The following is a 14,568-nucleotide window of genomic DNA, read 5'->3' as shown; positions in this document are numbered from 1 at the left end:
AGTGTAGACATAGCACTTCATAATTTCTAGCTGTTGTTTATATTGTTACATACAACCTGGTATGCAAAATGCTCCTGTAGCACCACATATTGCTACAATTTTCATTAAATTACTAATGTATGATATAAGCACAGCTTGCATTCGTGAGCAATTCAAGTTTGGGTTTAATGGCAAGTTGCTTTGAATGAACATTGATCAAAATGTAATTGAAACAACTATATAAAATAAACCTTTTACATAATTTGTTCTTAGCAGCATTTGTAAATAATTATCCTGCCGTTCTACCAGATAAAAACCAGTATTTGAGCAAAGAACCAATATTTGAGCAAAGAATAAATTGAAGCCAAAAGGTTAAAAAGGGTTGACCACAAAATTCTTTAAATCCACATTGTGGAAAATTGATAAGGAGTGGTCAAAATTATAAAAAGCTGGAGTACTCAGAACTCCAAAATTAGTTTATTTCAGTGTTCATAACCTCTGTAAAGGAAACTCTGTATTTTTGTGTCTTGTGCAGATACAGAGTTTAGACAAATAATACAAGAGTTTCTTAGCATTTAAACAAATATTTTCATCTTTACAGAAAGACAAGGAAGACCAGTGGCTAGAGAAAAAAGTGCAGGGTAGTAGAGACCACATCATCTTAGAGCACCTTCAATGGACCATGGGTTACGAAGTACAAATTACAGCTGCCAACAGACTGGGTTATTCTGAACCAACACTGTATGAATTCAGCATGCCACCAAAGCCCAACATTATTACAGGTGAGTTTATTTTATAATGTTTTCTCTCTGTGAATCATTTTCTAGTCATAGTACACTAATTTATGTGGTTGAACATAACATTTGAACCCTGAAATCTTTAACTGAAAAAAACCTGAGACCCAGATGCTATTACCTTCAAAGACTCGATTCAAAACCCTTAAATGGGACCCCATCTCCCACTTTTCTCTTACTAGCCAAGGAATTTTTAAGTATAGAAGAAAGATTGAATCTTCAACCCAGATGATGGCAGTTAACAAGCAATATAGTATTTAAGATACACCTGCTATACATTTTTAGTTGCCTTGTACTGTCTATTGTCTGTTGTAAGCAGCTTATTTAGTAGAATTTGATTTCAGTCCCCTCTCAACATGTGCTTCAAGCTCTACATGTAATAAAGGTGTTTAATTTAGTGTCTGATGAGGTTAAGACTTCGAATAGTCTTGTTTAGATACTGTCTGAATTACTCACCCTAATATGTTGACCATACAGACTTCTATGAGGTCTATTTAGAAGCTTTGAAATCTATAGAAATGTTGTTCATATTTTTAAGTCTGTAAATAGGAAGGTTTGGAATTCTAATTAAGAAAAACTACATCGTAGTTAAGAGTGAGTGTCAGAGTTTTAATGCTTCCCAATATGAAGTTATATTTTGATGCAACAATGCAAAATTATTTAGTTGAGAATAAACCTAAAAAACGGTAATTTCTAAAGCATTATGGGTAAATTTATTCTTTATTTTTTAAATATAAAAAATTTTATAAATGCCATGAGGAAGAGATTTCAAACTGTTTACATCAATTATGAGCTGTTATATTTAATAATAATTTCCAAATTAGATCAGTGTCATCATTACCACTTGAAAAATCAGTGCTAAGTCCTCTAACATGATATTTTCTGTCTACTGTATATCAAACTATTGGAGTATTAGAATCAAAGAAAAAACTTGCTGTATAAATATAATGGGAAATATATTAAAAATAAACTACATGTGCTTCAGTGTGAGCATCTGACTTGCATCTACCTTAGTACAGTAGCAGTGAGTTTGAATGAGTCATGGATTACTGTGTCATCAGAAAAATTTGAAATAATTGGCTAATTTTTTTTGTCTATTGCAAGTTTTCTTCAAATACATTTTTACAAAAGTTTTCTCAAGATCTCTGCAACACTTTTAAGTATGTCATAGCAATTTTTTTATATTGGAAGCATTGTGATTTGTATTTACAAAAAAGAAAAGGCATTTGTAATTCATTCATATGTTCAGATCCAGTTCTAGTACAAATATTTGGTTTATGCACTTGAATTGCAGTGGAGCTGATTTGCATCTTGATTGAAATTCAGGGTCTCAATAGGTCCTGTGTACTTGTTTTTAAACAGACAGTGCCTTGTGATTGCCATCATTCAGAAATAAAATTTCACATGATTGATAAAGAAAAGGGGAAAAGAAGTGTAGGAAAGCCTATTGTCCCAAGGAAATAAAAATATTTGTCAACTAGAAAAATAAGTAAAAAACTTGTTTAGGAAAATGGAATGGATATGCCATTTCCCAATTTTTTATGTTTGAAATGAAAATCTTTCTTCTTTTGCAATGCAGCCTAACTTCAGCCTGTTATAATTACATAAAGTATTCCCTATTATTGCCACAGCTGCTGTAACAGAAACATGATATGCCTCTGTAAATGATAACATAGATGGTCTCTAGACATTCAAGTAGAAAGAATCTTAGTTAATTTAATTTCAAAAGAAAGATAGCACATTTTTCTCTAAACACAGTTTTATAGGCACTTAGGGGCTTTTTCCTCTCAGTGCTCTCCCATAACCTCTAAGTAGTTGTAAGAAGTCTGTTACACTATTTAACTTCAGGTCCTCTTTATATGAATCATTACTGCAATTATGATTGTGGAACTAATTAGTTTCCTTGACAACTGTTTTCTGAAAAGCCTGAAAAGGGTGTGAAACTCCAATCATAGGAACACTCTGTAGGCAATTTTTAAAAGTATGTCAAAAGACAGAACCAGTGGAACATTAGTGTTCATATTCATGAGTCAGCACAATTATCTTGTTTTGAAATGGGATAATATCATTGCAATATAATATTATATATACACATAACATTGTTTCAAAAATACAAATGTAATCTATTAAAACTTGATAGATATTGCTTATAAAATGCTTAACTTTGAGCAGAAATATTATTTCTGATGTCAGTTAATTCTGATGATGTTCTGTTTGTCGGCTTTGAGACTTAGGTGCTAACAGCTAGGCACCTACAGCTAGGTTTGAAAGACATAGGCAACAAAAATGAAACTGTGTAGACTTTTGAATGAAATCCACATCACCTATCCTGTGCTCACTTAGCAGCTGAGGATAACTGAAGTTCCCTTTCTGAATATCAATTTAATTATTAGAAAAGCCTCTAAGACTCCTGAAGGTTTTCATCTGTTTTTGCCCAGATCTGTGGCAGTTCAGCTGAACTGAGGGTTTATGTCTTGCTCTAAATGTAATTAAAAGAGAAAAACAGTCTGTAGACCCTGTGCATTCAATCTCATCAATGTTACTTATCCCAAGGGAATTTTGGGATCCTCTAAGTGTCTTGATGGCTGACTATACCTAACATAATATTCTGGTGAAGATGTGTGCAAATCAGTGCAATTAGAGAGAGATGGAGGCAAGGATACATTGGTTGTCCTTCGGTTGGTGCTTAGCAGGGAAATAGGAGTTGTCACAAGAACTAAAACTTCAGTTATGATTGCTGCAGAAGAAGCTTGCTTATGCTTCCAAGAACCACTGGATACAAGGCAGAAATAGTAATCCCTGAGGGCAGGAACTGGAAGCCAAAACTCTAGTTACGTGACTGTGCCATTCCCGTGGACAGTGAATCCACAGCTCTGCTTGCTAGGGAAGTGTGCAGGTACCAACTCCTGGCTGGCAGTCAATTCCATAACACAATATGATGATCTTCCTTTAGTAGCCTTAGGTCTGGAAAAGAGCTTGAGGCTGCAAATTGCTGTCTGGCATCAGCAAGGTGTATAAATGAGACAGACATTCCTTTAAATTTTCCCATGGTTGGCCTCAGCAGCCCCCAACTACAGATCTACTTGATTTCGTTGTGTCCATTCCTGGGCCTGTAATATGGTCTCCACTCACTGAGTCAATCAAACTTGTGATTAGTTCCTTAGAATTTGTAATCCTTTTAATGAAAGTTTCCTGGTTTTCTGAGAGTTTTATCAGTGGAAACTTGCACTAACTTTGAGAAATACTCAGAAAACTAACTTCTTAAAACACTTTACTTTAAATAACTGTATGGATATATATATATAAAATTTTCCATCCTACTGTTTTGAGTTATTTTTTGTGGTCAGCATTTCTATATCTGTATTTCAGATTTTTTCTTAGGTGTACGAGCAGGTATTTTAGAATCCTGTTTGAAGAAAGAGCAGCATAGTCTTAAACGTAGTATTTTTGCGTATTCAAAAATCTCACTGAGGATGTTAGTTGGCAGTACTTGCAGGCAGGTGCAACTTTTAGATCACTGCACTTGCCTCTGAGTGAAGTCTTTATCACATTTTAGGTTCTGATCTCTGATATTTTAGAGAATTTTTATCTGGTTTATCTACAGTGTTAATCTTTCTGTGGGATTGTCAAAGGAACTGTGTACCTTAGGTCTTTATCTGTGTCAGGACAGCATGGACTAAACTGCAGCCATAACAAATACTCTAAATGCCACCAGGAACAGCCAAACTCCATCAGCTCCCAGAGCCCATTTTTACGGGCCCATTTACTCTTTTGTCTGCAGGGTGAAGACAGAGACCCTTGTCTTTGTACCCTGCAACTTGTACAAAAGTGTCCAAATCTGCTGCCATTCTGAGCCATTACTATTGCAACCTAAAAACACATCCACAGATTTACAATAAATGGATCTTAAAAGAAGATGAAATGGAAGGTGTTAAAAAGGGATACTTTCTGCAAGTGTCAGATATATTTTCAGAAATTAGTGGTAAAAGATTTATGCAGGTGCTATCTTCCAAAGGCTTTTATCCAGTCAGTGCTGTTACTTTGAAAGGCCATTAAGTATATTAAAAATGGCTGCAAGTTGTGTTTTATCATAGGTTTTTTCTTCTTCATTATAAGTTAATAACTTGAAGCAATAGTGGGGAAATAAAATAAATAAATAAAACCCCAACATTGGGAGATAATAAGAACCTCTTAGATCTATTTTTCTCACTTTGCAATATTGGTTGGTTTTGACTTCCAATACTGCAGGAACTGTCAGAGTACTTTTTTATTCACATTGCTGGAAGAGTTTTAATCCCTTGTATATCTCATTTATTTTTTTTTCAGTGAATGTGTGTCACCATTCTTAAAGTGATACAGTGATAGACAAAAGAGAGACAATAAGATGTGGAATTTTCTCTCATCACCACTGGTAGCAAAGATGATACTCATCATGCCAAAAAAGATTTTTGTCAATAGCTTTCACAAAAAGGCAGCTTTAGGATCTCCAATGTTCTTGAAATGAATGAAAAATAAAAATAGCTCTTATCATTTCTTCAGCTATGTGTGTATATATTTGGGTTTGCCTTTGTGTATATACATTCTATGATGTATTTCATTGACAAAATAGAGCTTTTGAGCTATACAAATGGTATTTTGTTCAAATAGAAGCTGGTGTAAAGTTTTTCATCCAGAGACTGAAAATTACTGAGTACAGCAAAACAGAACTAAGTTTCCCTGATGCTCACAATTTTCTTTCAGGGAGAGTCTTTTTATTTAATTTTGCTCTAAATCAAGCAATTCAATGACTTGGTGGAAATAAATGCTGTATGATTCCATCTGTGTAGATGGTGTAGGTTTTTGTTCCTGTCAGATTTTGCTGCCAAAGAGCAGACTCTCTTGCTGCAGATGCTCTCCTTCTCTCTCACATCCCTTCAACCCACGGGTTGTATGAGATTCCCTGGGACATAGTTTCCCTGCCTCTGAAGGAAACAGCCTCCCTTCTCTGGAAGAGTTGACTTGACCCTGACCACACATCAGCAAAGGAAAACCAAAAAGCCACCTTCTTCTTTCATGTTCTTTACTCCACCACGGAACTATGTAACAATTGTTGACTTACCATACCCAGGAATAAACTTCCAAACTGAATAGTTCTTGGGTCCTTTGAAGCACTTTCATTAGATTTCAGATCATTTCAGATCTGTTTGAAATTGGATTTTTCCTGATTACAACCAAGCTTCAAGGTCAGGGCATCATTTAAAATCATGATTGCGTGACCAAAGCCTTTGCTGTCATTTCCACTAACCTTTCTTGCTGCAAGAGCACTTTGCTGCCTCTTGTTCAACTTGCCATCCACCAGGACCCTCAGGACCCTCTAGCCATAGACTGGTAACCAGGGTTGCTCTTTCCCCAGGGGGAGGACTTTACACTTCCTCTTGTTCAACTTCCCGAGGTTCCTGTCAGCCCATTTCTCCAGCCTGTCCAGACCCCTCTGTGTGGCAGCTCAGCCATCTGGTGCATCAGCCACTCCTCTGAGATTTGTGTCATCAGCAAAGTTGATGAGGGTACTCTACTCCCATCCAAATCATTGATGATGTTGAACAGGAGGGGACCCAACACCTACCCCTGGGTTGGCTTCTGGTACTTATTCTTAGTTTTAGGAAAAGTTATGTTTCATCATGAAAAGTTAAATTAGGAGAATTGTGGGGATTTGTAATCATATTCTATTGTGTTCTCTTACCACAGAAAAAAAGGTAGAATGGCTGCCAGGAGCTACTTGAGCCAGGACTAAGAGTCATTCCTTATGTGCGGCTTATAAATTGCCTGTTTGAATCTCTGGAAAAAGACTGCAGAATTACATTATTTACCAGTTTATCAGGAATAATGTTTTGGTCTGATTTTCAGCCTGTGGTTTGTGACCACTCTGCTCTTCCATGTCTGTGTTTTTGTGTACATGCACAAACATCCATCAGTTTGTGGCTTCTAATAACTTTTGAACACAGTTGACAATTTCACTAAATTTTTCAGAGAATGGAGGCTTCAAAACTAACAATTCCTGCATTTTTTTCCAAAACAGTTATCTAAGGAAAGAAATAAGATTTTCTGTTGTTCAGTAGGCAAAATATTGCATTAAAACTTTACACAACTGTAATAATAAGAATATTGGGGGAAAAAAAAGTTTTAACTTTCTGACCCTTGTTCCTTACACCAATTTGCATAGCAACAGTAAATTTAAATCAAGGGGAAAAAAAAAGAAAAAGCATAGAACTTTGAAAATATTTTCACAGGCAAAATTTCAGTTCCAAAGACCTAAAATTTTAAGGCCATAAGTACCTCTTTTGTGATGAGTCTGTGCATTACAATTTTACTAGCTCTGACTAGTTTGTTTTTCAGCTAAATCTAAAATGAAGAACAAAATGCAGTAGTGAAAAAGGAAAGCCTGGAGGATTAGTCTCTTTGCAGCTCTGATCATTTTCCCAAGGCAAAGAAGAGCTGCAGCATTACCCTTGTGAATTTACCTGCATCATTTTCTCATAGGCTGAAAGATGTTGTAATTCCAAAATCAGAGCTTGAAAATGAAAACTTGTATCGGATTTTTGTTCAGATCATAATTCTGAGCTAAAAGTGTAAAGTCTTTAGCATATATTGCTGTGATGGAAGAATAAATTTTTAATTTTGTTTTCTGAAGAGTAGAAGGATAGAGAGATGAAATATGTCTTTGAGATCTCATGCTTTGAGAAAAGCAGTTGGTAGGAATCACATCAATCAGATAAATTAATATCTAAAACTTCAGGATGGCAAACCCCACAAAACCTATTTGCTTTTGTTTTGCAAACCATACTGGAATTTGCTGACTAAGAGCCATTTCTCATCAAATCCTGAAGAGGATCATTGTTGAAAGTGACAGGGCATGTTCTTGCTGTAGGCTAAAACCAGCTGTGTTTGCTCCGTTCCCTGCAAAGACTGAAGTTGTTACATGAAAAAGGATAGAAATCCCTTATTAAAATTGGTAGAACTTATTCGATATGAATCAGAAAAGGAGACAAAAAGGCTTGCACTATCAAAGATGTCAATAGGAAAAAAAATACACTATTTTTTTGTAAAATCTAGTTCCTATGGTACAGCTATCACAGCCATTAACTACCACTGAATAGCAGAAGAGCAGCAATCAAAGAATTGGTTTGTATTCTCAACATTTCCTCTTCAAAAGGAATTTAATTCTTTTTTTCTTTTACCATATAAGTTTGCTCATCTTTTTGAACTCTGTGAGGTAAAAAGAAAATCATCATAGATGCTGAATGTTGAAGCGCCAGGCCACACTTTAGAAATATGGTATTCTTATTCAGCTTGACTATTTGTTATAGATAATTGCCAGCATTATGTTGCTTTATAATTAAAATAACCCTGAGTGCCAATTAAAAGATGAAATACTTAGGTATATACCCTAAAAATATTTAAAAGCTAAGTTGAACACTCATAATTTCTTTAAAAATGTGTATCATTGAAAACAACACAGTAGAAATATGGGTGAGGATGGGATAAAATCCATAGTTGCTCTTAGTTTATTTTTATTGCTGTCTTTTCTACTTGATAGTTACCTACACTCACATGTATGTTGGTGAAAGAATAGGGACATTACTGTCATAAGAAGATAATGCATTGGTTAAATATTATGCATCCATGTCCCAAAGGCAAGTTTTCCACCCGATTATATTCAAAAAACAACAGCTCTGTGATTTAAGCTACATTTGAGGTGTATTGCAAAAATACCCCAGAAGATTTATATCCTAAAACCTAAAGATGCTTTTATTTTGGGTACTGCTTACATTCTACGTGCTGTGATCATGTACTTGTGGAAAGAGATAATTATTTATCTTCCACTGGCCTTTCTCTTCAGACTCTGAGCTCTATAGATTGAGAGACATACCCCAATATGCTTCTGTTTGGATGTCAGAATCATTCTCTCCACTGATTTCAGTTTTAAGCAAATCCTTTTCAAGCTGAAATAATTATAATAAGGCACTGATATAATACATTTTAGCTTAATAGTTTTCTTCTGCTTACATTAAAATTTCTTAAAATTCACTTTTTAAAGTAAATTTATAAAGGCCTAACCAAGGTTATTGTTCATACTATGCAAGATTTTCTACATTTCAATTTCTTTGGAAGTGTCTTTTGAAACAGTAGCTTAACAGTGATATTAGTCACTATCCATATAATTACTGTATTACTGTAGCTGGAAAAAAATAAAATCCAGTCAATATACTATATTGCATAAACTTGACTGTATTATCTACCAAAAAGTTAACTTTTAATATAAATATTAGTAGAAAATATACATGCAAACTTCATATATTTCACCAGGTTGCATCCAGACATTACAGTCTGACTTGAATGTCTAAGAAACTACTTTGTTCCCACCCTGGTATTAAAGTCAATATCTAATTACCCAGCTGCATGTGCTAATTGCATTGGTCACTCCTATTTCAAGTGGACCTATGTCCAGGTTATTGATGCCACTTTTTACAGTTGCCCATTCTGAACTCCTACGATAATTCAGGTACAGATGAATTAATTAGCAAGGAGAAGCAGATAAACAAGTTTGTCCCCTCTTTAGCCCTGTGCATGAGGGAAGCCTTCATTTTGTGTAATTGTTTAGTCTTTTTTACAGTTTCTCCTTTGAGCCTGTGTGCTGTTGTTTGTCCTTGCTTTAAACAGTCACTGTTTCTGATAGATGTTACATGGTGGTTTCGTGAGTTCCAAGTACCTCCGGCATAAAAATCACATGGAAGGTTGCCTTTAGATTGGGCTTGGCTGAATTGTTTTGAATCTCAAGGGAAAGCAAGAAACATGCTTCAGCTTAAGTGTTTAGATAAATTGTTTTAAAGATAGCCCAAAGAGTTTGCCACCTTAACTGCTGTGGAGAAACACATGTTGCTGCTATTGAGGTACAACTTTTCCACAGTTTACTTTATTTTTCACACTTGGCCAGAGCATTCCAATGGTTACCATTTCAACCACACTTCAATTTGATGTTTCTGTTAATGTCTTTCTAGTGATTGTCTTTGACACAATGTAAATATTAGGATTTTTTCTCTCTTTTTTCTTTCCTGCTGTCACTTTTTTTTTCCTTTTGATAATCTCTTTTTCATATTGTTTCAACCTTTTCACTTTTTTTTTCTAAAACTTACTTCTTTTTCACACTCTTGATATTCTGTAACAATTCTTATCCACACAGATAGATGCTGTGAAGCTACTAGACGTGAAAATGGAGGCCAGTCCCTGCAGCTGAATGCTGCTGTTTTCTCTCTCATTGTAATCATAAGTTTCTGGGGCATGTTTTGATACTGTTGATAAGGCAATCAATATGCGTTCTTCCTTTTCCTCTTCATTTTATATTTATGGGAAAATAGAGATCTTAAAAAAATTGTACTTTTCTACAGTTCTTCTAAAGTTTCCACTCCTAGTTAAGATCCTAAATAGTGTAATTGCTTCAGTCTGTATGTGTAAAATTCTTCATCTGGATTTTTGGAAACCTTGTGAGTTTTATGAAAAATTCAACAGATGATGCTTGACCCTTCAGTCTGACAGAACTTGGAGAATGAGACCTATTGAATTTGATCAATGTGATTTGATTCTATTTTCTCAACTATATATTTTGATTGTAAGAAATCCATGCAGAGACTTTACCATTGTGAGTCACATGGCTTTCCAATACACCATTGGTTGGTTTTGCATGAGAGCATTGTTATTATTTATTATATTAATACTTTGCACAGAGTTGTCCTTGTACTAGTTCCTTCCATAATGAACTTAAAACTTTTATGCTTAAAAAAAGTGTTCAAGGCCAGGCTGGATGGGGCTCTGAGCAACCTGGTCCAGTGAAACATGTCCCTGTCCATGGCAGGGGAGTTGAGATGATCTTTAAGGTCCCTTCCAACCCAGGCCATTCTATGATTCTATACGTCTGTAGACACGTTTTCTTTCTAATGGATTTTAACAACCATTTCTTCCCCAATTAGTTATCTAGGATTGCTTTAGTTCATAGTGCTTTAATTTCATATTCATTTCCTGTGCCTCTCCACTGCCATACCTCAGCACACCAAACTCATTTCTTGTGACTGTAATGGTGCCACATTCCATTCCATGGCGTCTGTTGGACTTGAAGCTCCAGGGGGGTTAATTTTGACCTGCAGTAAAAACAGAAAGGAGTATTTTTTCCTATTTTATACATTAAAAACATGGCAACTAGAGCAATGTAGACAGAACCTCAGAAAAAAAATATTTTATTTAGTAAGAGTCTGTGAAGACTTTTTGCATATATTTAATTTTAAAATTTATAGAGTTGTCTAAGTTTATGGCTCATTTCTCTGTTGCATACAGAATAATCCAAGAAAGCAATGCACTTTAAATCTAAGGCAGAATTAAATATTTATTTTAAGATACTTCCCTTTAAATTGTTACTAAATATAACAAATGCGATAAATAAACTGTATATGTTGATTTTTTTTCCTCTTATTGTTCATACCTTTTGGGATTTAAAAAAATCCTATAACTTTGAAATTAGTTGTTCAAATTTAAGTATTTATCTTCACCCAGTTACAGGATTTTCTTTTTTTTAAGAAATATTGATTATGATTATTTTTGCCAGTTTCAATTTATTTTTAGAAGACCTTACTTTAAAACATCATTAGTAAAACCTCTCCTCATCTAAAACAAATAATAAACATTCTAGATATTGGTCTACATCAGAAGTAAGATGTCTTCAGAATGTATGTGTGTAAATCTAAAGACTAATTTATGGACAGAAATAATTTTAAAAAAAATTACGTATTTAGTATAATGAAGTAGCTGGAATTCAAATAAATGCTATTTTAAAAATATTGGCTTTACTGTGATGTCTTGCTGTGTTAAGTGGAGCCACTCTTTCATCCCTGGCCCTTGCCACTCTGTTTTGCCACTTTAACCTAATGTAATGACATTATTTGAAATTAATTACACTGACATGTGCCTGGCAATTTTTATTCTAATTTTATAAGAGTAGAAACTTTGGGTTCCCAGTTCGAGTCATTCAGGTGAAAGCCTTTTTTTTTCCACATGTAAATGTGAATATATGTATTGATTTTGTCATTTAGATGTATAAGTGTTATTCTTCTAACATAAAATATTTATTTTTTTATGCTTAAGTGTTTGTTGAACCAAGAGACAGTAAGTATGGAAGGTTTTTTTTTTTTTAATTAAAGTTTTCTCTTTAACTGTGCTGCAGAGGATTTGGAATTACTAACTACACATCAGTTACCAAAAACTTTCAGATGTGAGAACACATTTTCAATTGAGTAAAAGTCTGAGAAGTACTGTTGCTAATGCTAAATTTATTTATAGGGGAAGAATCACCTTGAGCAGGAACTTTAGCAAGAGGTGTAGGGTGGGGTTTTTTAATAATTTAAAAAAATCCAGATAGTGAAAAAGTTTGTTGTTGTCATTATTGTCACTATTGCTGGTTACCACTATTATGGTAACAAAACAAAAAGACTACAAGTACATCTCTACTTACAATTGGAGAACTGATGTTTGGCACATATGTAGTAAGTAGATGCTACTTGTCCAAAGGGGGAAAGAAACCCCTGATCCCATTGTAAGACAGGGACTGGATGCATATAAGGAGACAGAATTTTCTCTTTTGGACACAACAAAGATAATAAAGAGCTGTTCTGAACAGTAAAGAAAATCAAATTGCAGATACAATCACAACTAATGAGCACCTGCCACTGGATTAATTGGTCTTAAGTAAAACTTAGATTGTCTGACAAACTGAAAATTAAAATAGGATCTCATTAAAGTTGCACAGCTGGTATTACCTTATTTTGCAATATTTTCCTAATTTTCTAAAATTTGAAAGGAAGTTTTTGTCCTAAATATTTTCTAATATATTTTTACCTGTCATATACTTGTCTCTGTTCTCACTTTTTTAACAAAATAAGACAAGACAAGACACTACTACAGGTATGTATAAAAGCAGAAAAATGCAAATTTCCGTATCGTTTTCCTACTCTGGTTAGACATTTGAAGAACTCTTTACCAGCTGTAAATTTATTATCTTAGCAAGTCATTCTAACATTGTAGATAAGTAGACAAGATAGGAATGAGGGTGCAGAGACTGATCGACTGTGAGCTCTCCAAACATACTGTGAAGGAGATAATGAGAAGCCTTGAGAAATTTTAGAAGCTAAATATACATTATAAATGACAAGTTGGCTTTTATCCTCTACGTCACAATGCCAGTGGGATAAAGAGACAAATTTGGATCACTTATCTTTTTTTCCAAGTGATAGTAACTTCAGCTGGAAACTACATAAATTTCCTCCATTAAGTGAGAAAAAATTTAGGTCTGCTCCAATTTAAACTCTTCTGTGCTTTGCATTTTGAGGTTATCAAGCACTTTGAATGTGATCCTTTTCTTTTGGCCCTCCTCTTCCCATCAAAGTCCAAAGAGGATGAGTTAAACCAATATTGTAGGGATAATGTGACAGCAGGGCCAGGCAGTTCTGGGCAGTGACCCAAAACCTCTGTAATGAGAAAGAAAAAGAGGAAGAGAATAATGTCCTTGGGTTGTCATGTGTCTCCTGAGATGAATAAATAGTACAGCTTTGTTTGTAGTTCTCTTTATGAGTGTTTCATAATTGTATCTTTAAAAACAATGAGAGTGAGATTATTTCACAATATTTTGTTCAATCTGTGGGAATATACAGAAGATTTTGAACTCCTGGCTTCTTACAGACAAGCACGAGGGAAAAAATTAACTCAGACATTTGTGAACTAAATCCATAGGTATAGACTGAGCAGCCTAAAATTGTAATTTAAACTGTATTAAAATGATAAATATGTTGTCACAAATTGAATTTAATATTCTGCTGACATTAGTACTTAAATGTTAAATAAGAAAATTTGTTCCCTTAAATGTAGTAATTGTAAAACAGATTTTGAGTTTTTATGATTGACAGTGTAAAATGTTACCCTTTTTTTAACATTGTCACATATTTTGAAATGCTAATATTAAACTGTCTGTAAGACTGAAGTCCTAAAATATTCTATGCTGAACTTACACTTTAAATCCAAATTGGTGGCACAGAAACTTAAAAAGGGTAATGATTATTCTGTGATATAGCAGTATATCTCTAAGGAACAGTATTTTTAAAATGTTCTCGTTTACAACCTTTTGAGTCTAAGCTTGGCTTCTTCCCTAATGAGATTTTATGTGTTGTCTTTCTTGTTTCCAGAGTTTTGACAAGTTCCTAACATTTGCAAATTATTCACAAATCAAAGTATTTACATAATGCAGCTTCAAATACGATCCTTCATTTATTGCAGTAAGGTTATTAGAATGTAAATTGCTGTTTCTCTAAATAGGAAAAATATTGCCCAGAAATAGACGCATATACTGCATACATTGAAAATAAAATATAACTTCTGAGTGGTTTTATGAGATGGACAAAACATACTATTACCAAACAACAAAATAACATTCCATTTTATTTTCTGATGAAGGTAGAGGGCCAAGCACTGATGAAAAAAAAAAATGACATGCATATGAAAAATAGATAGTTCAAAGATAAAGATATATAGTTATTTCAGTACATATGTAACCTTATAACCAATACTAAGTCAGATTCCTGGGTGCAGGTTTCCATCATGCAATCCTCATTCACTCAATAGCTCCACTCAAAGGTTTATGCAAATGTGAAGTTAACTAATTAAGCCTAAGAAAACAATTTTATTTTTTTTAAATGTAATAGCCATATACAATTTGTGATTTTTC

General features: G+C 34.2%; 1 protein-coding gene across 1 annotated transcript in view; it reads left to right on the top strand.

Moving 5' to 3' along the window:
- NCAM2 (neural cell adhesion molecule 2) overlaps positions 1-14,568 on the top strand; it is a 277,252-nt gene that overhangs the window by 236,964 nt on the left and 25,720 nt on the right. The window contains exon 15 of the mRNA XM_027648691.1: positions 581-761. Coding sequence (XP_027504492.1) covers positions 581-761 — 181 coding nt within the window. The remainder of the gene's footprint in view (positions 1-580; positions 762-14,568) is intronic.

Source organism: Corapipo altera, unplaced genomic scaffold (genome assembly GCF_003945725.1).
Source record: "Corapipo altera isolate COAL_440 unplaced genomic scaffold, ASM394572v1 58, whole genome shotgun sequence".
Lineage (NCBI taxonomy): Eukaryota > Metazoa > Chordata > Aves > Passeriformes > Pipridae > Corapipo > Corapipo altera.
Note: the sequence above shows the minus strand (reverse complement) of the source record. Positions and strands in the feature narration are given on the sequence as shown.